The following is a 17,222-nucleotide window of genomic DNA, read 5'->3' as shown; positions in this document are numbered from 1 at the left end:
ATGTGAGCAGACCTTGGCTTGGCAGGCATGACGTGAACAGGCTCTGGGGAAGTGTCATGTTCCTCCTCCATGACACCCACAGTGAAAGCAGATCCACTCAACTGCAGAGCAAAGTCTATATATTGTTCCAGTGACCAACAAATAGTTCCCCCAGGCAACTGAGAACGAATGGGCTCATTTAATCCCACTCGAAAAATGTCCTTAAGGGCCACATCATTAAAAGCCACTTGGTTGCAGAGTCCACAAAAGTCCTGAACATAATCCTCAATAGGCCTGTCACCTTGAAGAAGGCAGAGGAGGCGTGAAACTGCTGGGTTCATCAATACACGACGACCGACAATGGCAACATGATGGCTACTTATAGGAAACAAGAGGGTCACATGACAAGAACAAACCAATGGGAAACAAGACACATGACTAAAACAACCAATCAGAACATGACACATACACAAGGCTGAGATACATGAAGGCAAGGGAAGTATGACACAAACAGCATAAAACAATTACAAAATAAAAGACATGGAAACATGAACAAGACAAAACCCAAACACCACATTACATAATTACAAGTAATAACTAGGTACTAACCCCTAACTCTAAACCTAACGATGAAGTTTATTGGGTAAGTACATTGTAAGTACTTGTAAGTACACATACTGTAAAATAAAGTGCAACTGAAAGATCCATATCTTTGCAATTAGGATATCTGGTAAATATGAGGAACTTTGAAAAAAAAAATCTTCAGTAAGAACCATTAGTAATGATTTTAATCTAATGTGTTAAAAAAAAAAATCATTTGAAGAACTTAAAGAAGGTGTTAATATATTAAATAATAAATCTCCAGGAAGTGATGGGTTGACTTCAGAGTTATATAAAACTTTTACTATGAGTTTATGAGGAATATTTTGTTACCTTCTATTATCAACGAGAGAGCATGTTACTTTAATACAAAACCCCCCAAAAGATTCTCTTCTGGTTGAAAACTGGCACCCATCACATTATTAAATAACAACTAAAATATGTTGGCATCTGTTCGAGCAAAATATGGCCTTGATGATTTGATTGATGAGTGCCAGTCTGGGTTTATGAGGTTTGTTACATATCCAGTGTAAGATTAGTTCTGGATTTAATTGACTGTCATGATTTGGTTTTGGACCCTTCTCTTATTTTTTTTTAGACTTCCAAAAACATTCGATACTATTAATGATAATTGTGTTTGTAAATTATGGGATTCAGCTTAGATGCAATTAGTTATTTGTGGGTAAAAATGTCCTTAAAATCAAATGCAGTCCTTATAGAAATTAATTTAAATCCATTTAGGGGTATGATTTCAAAGAAATTAGATACTTGGCTGGCAGCAGAGTTGCATCTTATTGGTTCACTGTCCTAATGGATTGTCCCAAATCATTTTTTTTTCTCACTGGATAAATTATTATATAATACTGTATTTAAAAAATCAAGAAAATCAAAAAGGAGGTCTTAAGAAATAATATTAATGATGGGGGGTTTTGAATTATTGAATTTACTCTATTCAACCAAGTTTTCAAAGTAAATTGTTTAAAACCAGACATTTTAAAAAAGCTGCCAAAGTGAAACAATTATAGATACAACAACAAGGGGTCACACTTATTTCTATTTTTATCAGTAGTCACCACAAGTGCAGAACACAGAAATAGAAGAATGACAGTGCATGAAACACAGAAGCGTGTAGTGCATGAAACCAATCCCAAAAATGTGCAGTACATCGACTGTTGCTCTATTCGATGCAGATTAGATTCAAATCAGTATTGTGATGATAAAGCTCTGAAAATAAAGTATTCTTGCTAGAACTAATGTGACCTTAATTCTTACCTTTTTGTACAGTCAGTAGTTAGTTTGTGGTTAAACCGAAGGGAAGAAACACATACAAATGTATTGTGGCCTGTGTCTTTGTATTTCCTGTGTGCTTACTGTAATTCACATGTACAGGTTTGGTGTTGTGAATTGGTAAATTGAACTTTTGACTAATTTGTAAAAAGCTGTGCAGTATGCGAAGGAAATGAAAGGTTAAATGAAATCCATGTGGTCATGACCATGTAAGATATTGAAAGAGAACAAGAAAAGGAAACAGAAGTGATCTTTAATAGTTTTTTTAAATAGCAGAAGTGTACCATTGCCCTTAAAGTAAGTCTAAACAACATTCTCATGCAAATCAACTCTATACAGACTTTTTTATGCACATACAGAGATGAAAACGTGTAACCTTTTGGCAATAATAGACATTTTGAATCCAAAAAGAGATTTTTATTGCACGGTACACTATTACTATATATTATATTTGTATTGGTTTAATTAATTTTAACAATGAAATAAAATTATGTAATAATAATAACATTATTATTATTATTATAAGTAGTAGTAGTAGTAGTATTGTTCAATTCAATTAACTTCAAAGTAGTATTATTGTATGGTCATTTGTATCCCTTATGAGCATTTATGATATGCCATTAAAAATGAACTGCACTGAAATCAAATTTTAAAGGGATATTAATCAACTGAATAATGAAAATGAAGAGTGTTATTCTTTTTAAAGTAATATATTGCTGATAGTTTAAATGCTATAGCTATAGTCCATTTAGGTATCAGTCCAAATGGATTGTAAAATTATGTAAGTTTGTGTAATGAGTACTGCTCAATCTACTGTCCCTCTCCTGTTACCATAGCAACCACCTTCTCTGCATCAGCACCCATATCATCAATAGCAGTGTTGAGTGCCTGCAGCATAACGGTGAAAGATCGGCTGATGGATCTGGCATGTCTCGGCATGGCGAGTTCCACAAGTCTGGTGGTTGCAGTGCTGGTGTCTTTCTCGGCTTCCGCGAGTCGTCTTTTAACTTCACTCTTGCTGACCTCCACAGAGAGAGCGCATGTCCGCAGGGCCTTCAGCCTGGCTGGGTCGAGACCCCGCTGCCTCGCCAGTCGCTCAAGAAACTCATCGTCCAGGCAAAGTGAGATCTGAGCCTTGGTCAGAATCCGTACGCCCACAGTAGCATCTACCATGGAGGCCACGAAAGGTACGGGAATGGCAGAAACGCCACCGGATAATGAGGCGGCAGCCCACGCCAGTGCCTTGAAGGCATCTTTCTTCTGAGTGACCAAGGAGTTGGAGAATGTAGGAAGTGCTAGAAGAAGAGCATGCGCTCTGATCTCTGGAAGGTCACCTCGCATGACCTCTAAAAACTTTAGAAAGTCCAGTTTCTCCAAAGCTGAAGGTTGTACCAGAAACACCTTTGGCAGAGGAACACCTTCTGCCTTGAGCACTTCTAAGCTTGCCGTCTTCTTCGCCTCCAGTGTTTTTTCTGTATCCTTCATGGATGATAGTAAGATGAAGTAAACTGTCTCTTTCTGCAGCGACCTAACTTCCCTCCACAATGCCACACTGTTAACACTAGGCTTCTCTGTGAATGCGATAATGATGGAGTTGTATCTCATAACTTTGAATCGCTCTATATAATCCTCAGCCTCAAAAGATGTGTCGCAAGAGATGGATGGCAGATCCCAGAGGCGAAAGTCAGGATGCTTTGGGTTGGGGAATACGGCTAGTTCCTCTGGGGCAGCAGATGATGGGGAGCGGGCTGCTCCTTCATCTTCTTGGCTCAGACCTCGAAGGGAGTTGATGAAAGTGGCTTTTTCTGCATTTCTGTCCCCAGTGATTGCAATGTTGATTCTGCTGATCAGCATGTCCTCCAATGCATCTCTTATATCCGAAATGTTGTTCTTCTCTATGGATTCCTTTAGAGTTTCCAGCAGGTTAAGACTCCTCAACACATCAGCCATGTCTGGTAGGTGATAACTAATCTACAAATACAAAGACGCATATTTTACAGTGTTTGAAAGCAGTATTGGGGACTGTAAGAATTTATACTTTTATTCAGCAAAGATGCATTAAATTTATCAAACGTGACAGTAAAGACATTTATAATGTTACAAAAGTTTCCATTTCTAGATAAATGCTGTTCTTTTGAACTTAATATTCATCAAAAATCTTGAAGACAAAACATTTATCACCGTTTTCAACATTGATAATAACAAGAAATGTTTCTTGAGTAGCAAATCAGCCATATTAGAATAATTTCTGAAGGATCATGTGATGGACACTGCTGAAAACGCAGCATTGCATCACAGAAATAAATTACATTTTAAAATAGAAAATAGTTCATTTTAATTGCAATAATATTACATTGTTTTACTATATATTTGATCAAATAAATATTAGAAACATAAAAGACTTTTTTCAAAAACATAAAAAAAAAATTACAGACCCCTAACTTTTAAATTGTACTGTAGCATTTTTTTTAATTTTTTTTTGGAAATAATGAATAAAGTATCAAATTCATTTTTTATTTTTTTATTCTATTTCAAATCATAAAACATCACAATTTTTACTATGTAAATAATAAAATATCAATTATAAAAATATTGTACTATTTTATTTAATGTAATGTACATTTTAAAACAGACAAACATGCATTTTATTCAAAAGAAATGTAATTTATTTACTGACAAATATAAAATCTAACTATACAAGTAGAGCTGTATTTTTGCAGGATCATGATAGTTGCATTTAAACATGATATATTGGGCAGTCAAATACATGATTTGAGCAAGAAATATATTTTGAATTTCAAAACCGACATGCCAAGCATAGTACTATTAGCAAACAGAAGGTGAGAATAAGTCACTTACACATTTCTTTCCATAAATAGTAACAATGAACCTTAAATTGATACTATAAGGAATAATGAGCAGATAATATATACTATATCAATAATGAGTAGATAATAAGAACTTTGATGAGGTTTTCCCTACATCCATCCTATCACGTACCTTCTCTCAGATCATACAGGATGACAGCCAGTGTGGTGGACCACAGAAAAATGGTTGAAAATATCAAACCACACAAGACAACCGAGATACTGACACTCTCACAGGCTATTTAAGGATTCCCTGTAGTGTGTGGAACATTCTAATCCTGTTATCTAAGACCTAATCCTGCTCATGCACACGTCATCCCAGAAAAGCAAGGAGCAGGTGAGATGATTTACAATTGTTGAGGAATCAACATGTATCAAAACATACACACCTTTTAGACTAATCTAATCTTTTCAGTGTTAGACCAGCAATATTCCCTCAAATGGAGTAAGTCTGAACATACAATGTCATTTTGTACAATTTTGTTGATCTGTTAAAAGTTTGTGGGTTCCCAGCATGCATGGCAGCATGTTAGACATTTACTGTTTCAGTCCTGTTATTATTATTATTATTATTTTTTTTTTGCTTTTTGCTGACTTTAGCCATGCTGTTGGTGTTGCTTGTGTCTTCACAGTTAGTTATTTGTTGTGCGACAATACTAATCTTTTTCGCCATTATTCAGGTTTTGTGGATTAAGCGTTATGGCCTATGTGTGACTCTGTGAAATTATTGCAACACATCTTTGCTTTGCAAGCTGTCAGTTGCAAAAGTCACTTTATGGCAAGTGTCGTTTGAAAGAAGAATCAGAAACTATCCTTGATTGCCAAATCGCCGAAGCCCTATACTGTATGCTGACAAATAACAACTCCATATAACAATAAACCATTTAAATGCTGAAGTATTTATGAATCTGACACTTTTGTACCAATAAAAGCAATGAAGCTGAAGGTAACTATCAGAAACTTTATTTAAGTTACTTAAATTAATTTGTAACAGTTTCAGAAAGCTCAGAAACGTCCTTAAATGCATATTAAAAGCCTAATACAAACAAAAAATAACTTGAAAAAATGGGAAATTAATGTTTTCACACAATTAAAAAAAAATAAACAGATGTTAGAGAATAATCTAATGAAATTTCATATGTTGCAAGCACGAACTATTAATGCTAGACACATAAAAGCTAAAAAATAATACATTCTTAAGCATCTGAACTTAATATGTAAAAATGATCTTAGAAATTTTAATATTGTTGGGTGTAGTTCCTTAACTTTTCAGCTCCTGTGAGTTAGAATAAAGTTCCTCCTCTCCCTCCATCTGGTCTTGTGTTTCAATCTGGTCATCTCCATCCTGAAGGACTGTCCTTTCCTTCCCATCTCCTCTCTTGTCCCTCTTGATCTCAGCGTAGTCTGTGTCAGTAGGTTCCTTCTCTCCCTCCTCAGGCGCTCTGTCCTTTAGAAGGGAGTAGTCGATGCTGGCGTAGTCGACCTCTTTTGCATCCATCCCGACTGCTTCGTCCACCTCTGCTTCATCTGTAGGTCCAGCCATGTTTGGGTTCTCACCATTAAGCTGTCCACGAAGAGGTGTTTCCTCATTGGTTCCAGTCTGAGCTACGTCTGTCTGCACCATCTGATATATACAAAACACATCTTTATTCTTTTGACATTTATTTATGGCAGGGAAGTCATTAGAAGATTCTGTCAAAACCTGCAATATTTGGATATTCTGTGTTGTAAACTTTAATACTATATACTCTATATACACATATTGGTTCCTATGTTCATATTCAATCACGGATATTGGTTCTGTCTTACCTCCAAATTGACTTCAGCGTCCGGATTTGCAGTTGGCACTTTGTGTTTTTTGCCTCTGTTAAGAAAAGATTTTCTGCTGATGAGACTTGAGACATAAACGCTATAAAATATTAGGACAAATGTGGTTTGGTGAACTTTTAGGCACCTTTTAGGAGAAGGAAGTAAATGATATGCCTACCTGTGGCAAGACACCCAACAACATAAAACAACTGAGAAGATGAGCGCCGAACACGCCATTCCCGCCACGAATGTGAGTATCTTTGACATGTCCAAATTCTTCAAGAAATCTTCTATACCTTGAATTTACACAGAATTGTTAGTAATATCTATAAAAGTATATAAAGAAAATACCTATTGTTCAGAGTTGGGAGTATTAGATTTGGCCAAGTAGGACTTGTTCCCAGTGTTGGGGAAAGTTACTTTTAAAAGTAATGCATTACAAAATTGCGTTACTCCATAAAAAAGTAACTAATTACGTTACTTAGTTACTTTTTATGGAAAGTAATGCATTACGTTACTTTTCCGTTACTTTTTAAATCTGCACAGGGCTTGCTTGTTTGTTTTTAAAATAAAAAAGTTCTATTTTTGGCAAATACTGTATAAAAGCCTTTTCACACCAAAAGTCAAATGAATAAGCCTCAGGCTGAAGGAAATGTAAATTTACGTCCGTACAGTAGAATGCAGAAGAAGAAATTTCAACACACTTCAGCAATAAAAAAAGACACACAAATGTTTGTCTAGAGTAATTTGTGCTTATTAGTACGGTTGAACTGGATCATCGAAGGTCAGAAGCAAAGACATTGCTTAATAGAATGGGATTAAATACATAAAGAATATTTGTGTTGTTTAACATTTAATTATTGCAGATTTGCGTCATATTCTGAGTTGCATTATTTTTATTAATTTTGAGAAAGTAAATGAGATCTTTTATTTCATGTTGAATTTTCAGCATTTCAGCATTATCTAGCAAAACTATCTTTCATTGTCAGCACCTGTGGTGTTGAGATGTTCTATGTTCTGTAACAGCATCTAAGTTAAAATATATTCATATAAACATAATTAACTTTTAATCTCCATTTACAGTAGTCAGTACAGTACTATCACCTGACACAATCCACTGATCTCTATTCAACCTTAGCGTGTAAAAGGGAGTAATGGCTTGAATCAATAATTACTCCCAGACAGAATCAACAAATCCATTTTCACATCACTGTCGCCCATGCTTTGATTTATGTCAACAGAGACAGGGCTGCTAAGCATTACCAGTGATAACACCAAACAGTAGTCACTTTCCTTGAATCTTTATATACGTACTTAATACGAATCAATAACCGCACCTTTTTGCTTCGCTTGATCTTCGTGATTAGAAGGAATTCGTCAAAGAGAAACAGGTAGACCTCATGCATCTTGGCATTTTCTGTGTGCAAAAGAAGATTATGTAAATATACACAACACGACCTCTTATAAACAGAAAAGGCATTTTATCCATCTAACCTATGAGAACGAGCTTCCCATCATGTAGAAGACTACGGTGAGACACCAGGTTCTCCAGAGTTACAGCTTTTAGCAAGTGCTTCAGATTCTGTTAAGGATTAATCACGCACAGCTTTGAAATCTCTATAAATACATTCAAATCAAACTAAAATTAACACGTTATTAAGTATAATGTGCTTGAAGATACAGATTTTGACATAGACCTCAGGAACATGCGCCCTCTTGTCTTGCTCCCACACAGGAAGCCACACCAGAGCTTCCTTCAGCTGTTTCACCTTCTGGTAGTTGTCCAACCACTTCACTTTTCCTTCAAGATCATCTGTACAGATGCACAGAGAAAGAGAGAGAGGTTTGGGTGGGAGCTCTATTGTATCATCAGCCTACACAAAGGCGGTTGGCTCCGAAAGGTTAGTGTGATCATCCACACCTCCCCAAACAAACATTACTGCTTTTGTAAAACCACAGATCCTGTTTCTGGTTGTTCAGTTGGAGACAATCGACTGTATTTTAATTCTAGATTCTTCCTACTGCGTTCCAAGTACAGGCTCTTTCATCAACATTGACACAATCATGTCGTTTGAACCCCACACCCTTCATACGCTGACATGTTTTAATCGCACCAAGTCACCAAGAAGAGTTGTACACACACCCTTATATTGGCTATGGGAACTGTCATAAAGTGTGTTGAAATGAGCTGCTGCCATTCTGGAATGTTTTGAATTTTTAAAAAAAACTGCTTTTGTATAGAAGATTAACCGATTAAACATTTCAAGTCCGTCTAGCCATATCTCAGCCCGGGAGCAGGTCAACAAGTCAAGGCAGGACGGCGATCATTACCAGCACCTCAAGCATTATAGAGAATATTACTGAATTCATGACAGCCAATTTCACTGTATTTTTTTTTTGTTAAAACTTAAATTAATGCCAGCTAGCAAAAATGTCATTACCATCAGTCAGTTGATGGTATATTTGTTGTAAAATAAGATAAAAATGTTAATATTACTAAAAATAGGACCATATTTTGTTGTTTGTGTCATCAGCAAATTCTTGTATCACTGCCAGTGTTGGGGAAAGTTACTTTTGAAAGTAATGCATTACAATATTGCGTTACTCCATAAAAAAGTAACTAATTACGTTACTTAGTTACTTTTTATGGCAAGTAATGCGTTACGTTACTTTTGCGTTACTTTTTAAATCTGGACAGGGCTTGCTTGTTTGTTTTTAAAATAAAAAAAGTTTTTTTTGGCAAATATAAAAGCCTTTTCACACCAAAAGTGAAATGAATAAGCCTCAGGCTGAAGGGAAAGTACATTTACATCCGTACAGTAGAATGCAGATGAAGACATTTCAACACACTTCAGCAATAAAAAAAAAGACACACAAATGTTTTTCTAGAGTAATTTTTGCTTATTAGTACGGTTGAACTGGATCATCGGAGGTCAGAAGCAAAGACATTGGTTAATAGAATGGGATTAAATACATAAAGGATATTTGTGTTGTTTAACATTTAATTATTGCAGGTTTGCGTCATATTCTGAGTTGCATTATTTTTATTAATTTTGAGGAATACTGAATCTGTGTTTTTTTTGGGTTTTTTTTGTGAATGAGTGAGATGAATTAATGCATATTCATATTTATTTTAGAACTACAGTAACATCTTCTGATTTTTCTAAACATGGGAACAGGAGAGCTGTCAATCAATAAATTGGAAAAAAACAAGTAACTTGCGTTACTTATCTGAAAAAGTAACTCAGATATTCTCTTGTAAATTAAAAAGTAATGCGTTACTTTACTAGTTACTTGAAAAAAGTAATCTGATTACGTAACTCACGTTACTTGTAATGCGTTACCCCCAACACTGCTTGTTCCTGGAATCTATTTAATCCAATATCTAACCGTAAATTGCCTCTAAAATCAGAGAAAAATTATAGTTTAATAAGAATTTTGTTCAGTCCTTAATCCCAGCCCTAATCCTAAACCTAACCATTACCCTAAATCTGATTGGTTGAGAGCAGTGTTGTTCTGCAACAATGTCAAACAAGAAAATGTCCTAAATGGCTAAATCATAATCACCCTGAAATAAACATGCAGTTTCTGCAGTGTGTAAATGCTCAGTACTACCTGTAGTATTTCTGGTGTCATTCAGTGGCATGTTTTCACTTCCAGGACTGAAGGACTCGTTCACTTTCGATTCATTTGTATCACCTGGTATGTGATGAATTTGATTTTATAATCAGTAAAGACATATTTTGACTTTAGGTATGTCTCCTGCAAACACTGCAATGAACTTCTCCTGATGTTTAATGGAACTATGTGTCGCAGTTCAGTATTTCAACAGTTGCTGACACATTTTCATTTCGTAATTTGTGATGTTGTAAGACTGTGACATTGTTAGGTTATCAATGGAATGTGGTTCTACTTACGAATGACAACGACAGTGATGGATGCATTCAGTATCTTGTTTCTATATGTCCTCATACAGCCGTAAACCCCAGCATGCTCCTTTCTCACATTAGTTATTGTGAAAGATTCAGCAGATGTTTGGTTCATGACTATATCTGTGGTTCCATTGAAACTCCATTCATGATCAGATGATGGTGGGTGACTCTCAACAGAGCAGTTCAGGCTGAGAGTGTCACCTTCCATCACTTTGCCATTACCCAGAATTCGAAGAGTCTTTACATCTGAAAATGAGAAACTGCATTAGTTTTGACAGCACATTCACTTGTATGCAAGAAAGAAATATTTTTAATTCTACATTCTGATCATCACAGAACATCCAAATAATAGAAGATGAAAGAAGCTTGTTCTCAACAGTAATAGCTATGCTCTTCTGAACTGACCCAGCAGGCACACAACGTCATAAAACGTTGATATTTGGTTACATTTCGGCTGCGACGTCCGGTGACCAAAATTCAATGTAAATTCAACGTCTAATGTCAATGTTAAATTGATGTCCAATACCGACGTCAGCTGAGTCAATGTCAAATTGACGTCAAATATTGACGTCAACCCGATTTTCATTTTCAACCAAAATGCAACGTCTGTCTGACGCCATGTCCAATGTCAACCTAACGTTACATATACGTCCGGTGCCTGCTGGGGAACATTTTGTTGTATTTCTATATTTTAATGTAATGGTCTAGGGGCAGTTATAGTTAAAATTAAGATTTGTAAACTCACACATGACTTCAAGGGTCCCACTTGTACTGATGTTTTTGCTTCCGTAGCTCACGTCACATCCTACAGTGGTGTTGTGCAGGTCAGAGGTTGGAGTTAAGGTCAAATTTAAGAGGTAAATGCTTTTGGAGGTGGTCAGTGTGATGATTTTGTCCTTTAGATCAATGATGTTTCCTTCTCTTGTCTTGATCCACCATGTTATTACAGGAGGAGTTTCAGGACAAGGAAAAGGAGCTGAACATGTCAGATTGGCCTCCTCTCCTTCATTGAGAAGAGGAACGTACATTATAGGCTCATCTGCAAATAGAGGTACACAACAAAAGTTAGACATTTACCACAGTCTAAATGACTTTTTTTTTTTAGCACAGATTCAGATCATACAAATTAAATGCAAATTGTATTGAGATTAAAAGAATGGTGTGGTTAATCTTGCACATTCATGTGTTAAAGTTTCTTAATTTAAATGTTTTTTTTATTATTATGAAATCATAAAACTTCAGAAGTGTGAGCTGAATATCTCTATGAAACAGTAGAGAACTGAAAGAGAACATCAAACTAGAGAAAAAAGCAGGATATTTTAAACAGTGCTAAACCCAAGTAAGAAATTACCTTGAATGATGAGTTTGACTGTGGGTTTATATGTGTTTCGATGTGAATCTGACCCCTCCACTCTGAATGCATATTCATTTTTATCTTCTGCCTTTATGTTTTTCATGATAATGCTACAGTTGTTTTCGGTCAGATCAGGATCAAGCATCTTAATCTGTCCAGTTTCAGTTTCTTTCTCTCCAAATTTGTTTTCAATATTTTTACTCACTTTCGCCTTGAAGATTTCATGCTTACATTGACTGTTTTTACACACATACCACGCAACGTTATTAATAGGTTTTGCATTATTTGGGTAAGTGAAGGTACATGAAATGAGAGCACATAATTCTGGAACTGCAGTAACTTCTGGCGGATCAAAGATGATGCTCCAGTCCTCTTTTTGGTCTTGAATACAATAAAAGAATACGATCAAAAACCTGGACACGAGAAACCTCAAATCTTAAAACAGTAATTCCCTGTCCATGCTCAGTATGCAGATTTATGTGTTTAAAGCTACATAAACTTTCAATACAAAATGTATAAGATGTACATACAAGTGTTTCAAATATAGATTTCATAGTGAAGTGGTATTTTTTGTTTTTAAACATTTAACACAAATATTTAAACTTAAATATATCTGTAAAACATGCAATACATACCTTTACACAAAATATTTAATGCTAACATAGAAAGGATTGTGCAGCTTGAAATGATCTGCATTTTATATGTGTATTCCACAAATCTGCACGGAAAAAGGACATTGAACATTTTTCAGAAAAAGAACATTTTTACACAAACTGTGCAATTTCAAATATATTCAAAATATATATATACTTGTTCTAAATATTTTTTGTGTAAAATGTACAGTATATAAAAATACTTTGGCAGTACATATATTAAAACGTGTCATGTCAATAAAACAAACTAAATTTCAAATTGTATTTAAAAGATAAAACATTAAAAGTGACCTTACCACTTTAAGTCAAACCATTCACAGTGTTCTCGTAAGCTTTTTAGAACTGCAGAAACAGCTCACAAATAGGCCTATGTACAAGATGCATCCTTCCTCTTTTAGAGAACTTCCTCATTTTATGGAAATGCACAAATGGGCGATTGTTGTACATAGCCGTAGTTTGATACAAATGTATCGTCGTTAGCAAGAGATATCAGGATGAGTTTTTTGAAAGAGATAAAATCAGTGAAAATAGTATTGTGGGTAAGATGCTTTACACTTTGCAAAGACGTTAGACTTTATTAACAAAGACTTAACTCTTAAAAGGGAGGATATTGACATGCACAGATAGAAAAAGAGATCCACTGCTGACATACTTCAGCTGAGAGTGCAAAGGATAAAATGACGATTAAGCTCCAGGAGACATGGAGAAAAATTACCGCAAGCAACAAAGCACCACAACATCTGTCATCAGTGTTTTAATGCTTCTGTTTCAGGCATTTTGATCAGAGGAGAGGACAGGATTTGCTTAGCTTATAATACATAATATACATGTACTCACAATTATTTATGTCTGTAAACAGCAAAGAATATTTCAATTGTTCAATCACAAAGCATGCAGGCTAAATTGCTTTAACATACGTTATGTATAGAAAACGGCTTTTTGGAATACTTTTTGGAATAATAAGTTCTGCATTTTGACCTCTAATATCTTGCCATAGTCTCTTCTTTCTCACATAAAATAATTTGAACTCAATATATTTTGTCCATTTTTTTGTACAGTACTAAGTGGGATAACGTATATTTAGCTGATTTCTATTGCAAAATAAACCTCTCCTAATCATTCTGTCTGCGCTTGTTTTGCGATAATGACCAACTGGTTGCACACCATCCTGTATAATCTGTTATATCCTTTCAGTTGTGTCCTTATTTCATGTCATATGGCTTTCCCCATTTTGAGCAGGCTCATGAAGAAAACCATAATGAAAAACAGCTACATGAAGAATCGGTCCAGAACCTTGGCGACCTTTTTCCACTCTCCCGTTCTTCTCGCCGTCGCCCTCGCCCTCTGATCGCGGTAACAGTTTGCGACATATTCGATATTCCTCATGAGATGCTGCTGCTCACACTTGCACTGCACTTTGAGCCTATCATCATGATCTCTGCATCCTTCTTCTCCTCTTCCTGTGGCTTTTCCTGCCTCTGCCGCCCCATCACCACAATCCATGCTCATGAACGCTCCTTCCACACGCCATAGCGACAGGTGGGATGTTTTCCCAGTGAACACGCCGGAACCATGATCTGAGGCATGTCTGCGATTGTTGTACATAGCCGTAGTTTGATACAAATGTATCGTCGTTAGCAAGAGATATCAGGATGAGTTTTTTGAAAGAGATAAAATCAGTGAAAATAGTATTGTGGGTAAGATGCTTTACACTTTGCAAAGACGTTAGACTTTATTAACAAAGACTTAACTCTTAAAAGGGAGGATATTGACATGCACAGATAGAACAAGAGATCCACTGCTGACATACTTCAGCTGAGAGTGCAAAGGATAAAATGACGATTAAGCTCCAGGAGACATGGAGAAAAATTACCGCAAGCAACAAAGCACCACAACATCTGTCATCAGTGTTTTAATGCTTCTGTTTCAGGCATTTTGATCAGAGGAGAGGACAGGATTTGCTTAGCTTATAATACATAATATACATGTACTCACAATTATTTATGTCTGTAAACAGCAAAGAATATTTCAATTGTTCAATCACAAAGCATGCAGGCTAAATTGCTTTAACATACGTTATGTATAGAAAACGGCTTTTTGGAATACTTTTTGGAATAATAAGTTCTGCATTTTGACCTCTAATATCTTGCCATAGTCTCTTCTTTCTCACATAAAATAATTTGAACTCAATATATTTTGTCCATTTTTTTGTACAGTACTAAGTGGGATAACGTATATTTAGCTGATTTCTATTGCAAAATAAACCTCTCCTAATCATTCTGTCTGCGCTTGTTTTGCGATAATGACCAACTGGTTGCACACCATCCTGTATAATCTGTTATATCCTTTCAGTTGTGTCCTTATTTCATGTCATATGGCTTTCCCCATTTTGAGCAGGCTCATGAAGAAAACCATAATGAAAAACAGCTACATGAAGAATCGGTCCAGAACCTTGGCGACCTTTTTCCACTCTCCCGTTCTTCTCGCCGTCGCCCTCGCCCTCTGATCGCGGTAACAGTTTGCGACATATTCGATATTCCTCATGAGATGCTGCTGCTCACACTTGCACTGCACTTTGAGCCTATCATCATGATCTCTGCATCCTTCTTCTCCTCTTCCTGTGGCTTTTCCTGCCTCTGCCGCCCCATCACCACAATCCGTGCTCATGAACGCTCCCTCCTTCCACACGCCATAGCGACAGGTGGGATGTTTTCCCAGTGAACACGCCGGAACCATGATCTGAGGCATGTCTTCTGGAAGCTTTGAAGACATAGCATCCTGACTTCGCTCAAATTTGAACACAAAGTCATCTTTCCCAGCTTGGCTGTTCATGTTGCAGTTGGAGTCGGGCGGTTTTGGTGGTTGAGGGTCTAGTCTCTCTGGCTGTGCGGTCATGCAGTTCTCGCCAACTTCGTAGACAAAGCAAATCCTGGCCAGATACTGCAGGATGAATTTCTTGGCCCAGTTTGGGACGGGTTTGGCCTCAGGGCCACAGCGATGTATGTTCATAATAAAGATGGTGAGGGCAGTGGATGCAGTGGTCATGGTCATCGTGGCTATGTTTCTAACTTTCCTGTAGAACGTAAGGGAAAGTTTAGAAACGTTTAGTGTCAATGATATTGCCAGTAAATGATTACATTAGACTGACAAGTTCAGAATGACAGATTGTCAATTAATGTTGAATGCTATTATGTTTCTTAACAGTTACATTAATGATCATTTTAGTACATTTAGAGAATAAATATTCAACAAGAAAAATCAATTCTATTGCATCTTCTCCTCTTCCTGTGGCTTTTCCTGCCTCTGCCGCCCCATCACCACAATCCGTGCTCATGAACGCTCCCTCCTTCCACACGCCATAGCGACAGGTGGGATGTTTTCCCAGTGAACACGCCGGAACCATGATCTGAGGCATGTCTTCTGGAAGCTTTGAAGACATAGCATCCTGACTTCGCTCAAATTTGAACACAAAGTCATCTTTCCCAGCTTGGCTGTTCATGTTGCACTTGGAGTCGGGCGGTTTTGGTGGTTGAGGGTCTAGTCTCTCTGGCTGTGCAGTCATGCAGTTCTCGCCAACTTCGTAGACAAAGCAAATCCTGGCCAGATACTGCAGGATGAATTTCTTGGCCCAGTTTGGGACGGGTTTGGCCTCAGGGCCACAGCGATGTATGTTCATAATAAAGATGGTGAGGGCAGTGGATGCAGTGGTCATGGTCATCGTGGCTATGTTTCTAACTTTCCTGTAGAACGTAAGGGAAAGTTTAGAAACGTTTAGTGTCAATGATATTGCCAGTAAATGATTACATTAGACTGACAAGTTCAGAATGACAGATTGTCAATTAATGTTGAATGCTATTATGTTTCTTAACAGTTACATTAATGATCATTTTAGTACATTTAGAGAATAAATATTCAACAAGAAAAATCAATTCTATTGCAAAATGATGAGATTATTTAAAAAATAAATAGCGCGTCACGGCGTCATTAAGTAAGTATTGCCGGTAAAAAACTGTCAGTCAGAATAGTTTAGCACGGTATTCTGACTAGTAAACGTGTGAGAACCTTTAACGGAACCGAAGTTCATTCGTTTCCGGTGTTTACAAAATGAAACTGGTTCTGAAAAAGAAGCTTCTCTCAGTGCTAGCGGTGTTGGAGGATTTACCGAAACTTGCCAAGCTAGTGTGAAAGCTTCTCAGAAGTGTACAGTAATTAGCGTCAAGCTAAAAATAGTTAGCAGTAGTAGGACCTACAAACAGAAAGTAAGAAACACAAAGCTACTTATAGGGGCAATAAATACTTAAATATGTATAAACTACATAAGAGCCACATAAGTGACACAAAACGAAATATTAAGCTAAATGTTTAGAAAAAGACCTAATATGCCCAGGCTGAATTTTAAATAGCATATGCTCACTGTTTATGTTATATAGTTTATACCTTTATATTAAAACTTTGTATTTATACAAATTTGACCATGTTACAGCAGTTATGATTCACCTATAAGGGTTAAATTCTCTGAAGGAGGCATGATCTCAGCGAGGGCTGCACGATTATGACAAAAATCATAATTGTCGATTATTGCCTTGAAATTGTAATTGCGATTATTAATTACGATTATCACAATTTACATTGAATGATGTTTATACCATTGTTTGATGCAACTGCATGCCGTATTTTTATATGAAAATAAACAAGCTGAAAACACTCTAACTGAAAAACTTTTAGTGCTTTTCTATAGTAT

At 36.4% G+C, this 17,222-nt stretch overlaps 2 protein-coding genes, 1 long non-coding RNA gene and 1 pseudogene across 3 annotated transcripts; all 4 read right to left on the bottom strand.

Moving 5' to 3' along the window:
- Positions 1 to 2,565: 2,565 nt before the first annotated feature.
- Positions 2,566 to 5,011, bottom strand: irgq2 (immunity-related GTPase family, q2). The gene is made up of 2 exons (XM_016559085.1): positions 4,867 to 5,011; positions 2,566 to 3,837 (listed from the first exon to the last, which is right to left on the bottom strand). Exon 2 carries the CDS (start codon positions 3,814 to 3,816, stop codon positions 2,677 to 2,679), a length of 1,140 nt encoding a protein of 379 aa, XP_016414571.1. The 5' UTR covers positions 3,817 to 3,837; positions 4,867 to 5,011; the 3' UTR covers positions 2,566 to 2,676.
- A 904-nt stretch (positions 5,012 to 5,915) lies between these two features.
- Positions 5,916 to 14,086, bottom strand: LOC107745219 (sialic acid-binding Ig-like lectin 8). The gene is made up of 8 exons (XM_016559075.1): positions 13,755 to 14,086; positions 11,826 to 12,241; positions 11,220 to 11,513; positions 10,460 to 10,720; positions 10,158 to 10,241; positions 6,721 to 6,838; positions 6,543 to 6,597; positions 5,916 to 6,357 (listed from the first exon to the last, which is right to left on the bottom strand). The coding sequence occupies exons 1-8, from the start codon at positions 14,084 to 14,086 to the stop codon at positions 5,995 to 5,997; spliced, it is 1,923 nt and encodes a 640-aa protein (XP_016414561.1). The 3' UTR covers positions 5,916 to 5,994.
- On the bottom strand, positions 7,880 to 9,040 carry LOC107745233 (uncharacterized). Its single transcript, XR_001640580.1, has 3 exons — positions 8,240 to 9,040; positions 8,037 to 8,124; positions 7,880 to 7,959 (listed from the first exon to the last, which is right to left on the bottom strand). It is a non-coding gene; the product is annotated as an uncharacterized LOC107745233 (long non-coding RNA).
- Positions 14,087 to 14,810: 724 nt separating the features above from the next.
- On the bottom strand, positions 14,811 to 16,199 carry LOC107745218 (neuronal acetylcholine receptor subunit alpha-9-II-like; annotated as a pseudogene).
- Positions 16,200 to 17,222: the final 1,023 nt, after the last annotated feature.

This window comes from Sinocyclocheilus rhinocerous, unplaced genomic scaffold (genome assembly GCF_001515625.1).
Source record: "Sinocyclocheilus rhinocerous isolate Xijiao unplaced genomic scaffold, SAMN03320098_v1.1 scaffold257, whole genome shotgun sequence".
Classification (NCBI taxonomy): Eukaryota; Metazoa; Chordata; class Actinopteri; order Cypriniformes; family Cyprinidae; genus Sinocyclocheilus; species Sinocyclocheilus rhinocerous.
Note: the sequence above shows the minus strand (reverse complement) of the source record. Positions and strands in the feature narration are given on the sequence as shown.

Bases quoted from the DNA above. Each gene is read 5' to 3' on its own strand.
- irgq2 (XM_016559085.1), bottom strand. From the start codon at position 3,816: ATGGCTGATGTGTTGAGGAGTCTTAACCTGCTGGAAACTCTAAAGGAA.
- LOC107745219 (XM_016559075.1), bottom strand. From the start codon at position 14,086: ATGTACAACAATCGCAGACATGCCTCAGATCATGGTTCCGGCGTGTTC. The intron at 10,721-11,219 runs GTGAGTTTACAA...TCTCATTTTCAG, and splicing joins TGGGACCCTTGAAGTCATGT to ATGTAAAGACTCTTCGAATT. The intron at 6,358-6,542 runs GTAAGACAGAAC...TGTATATATCAG, and splicing joins ACGCTGAAGTCAATTTGGAG to ATGGTGCAGACAGACGTAGC.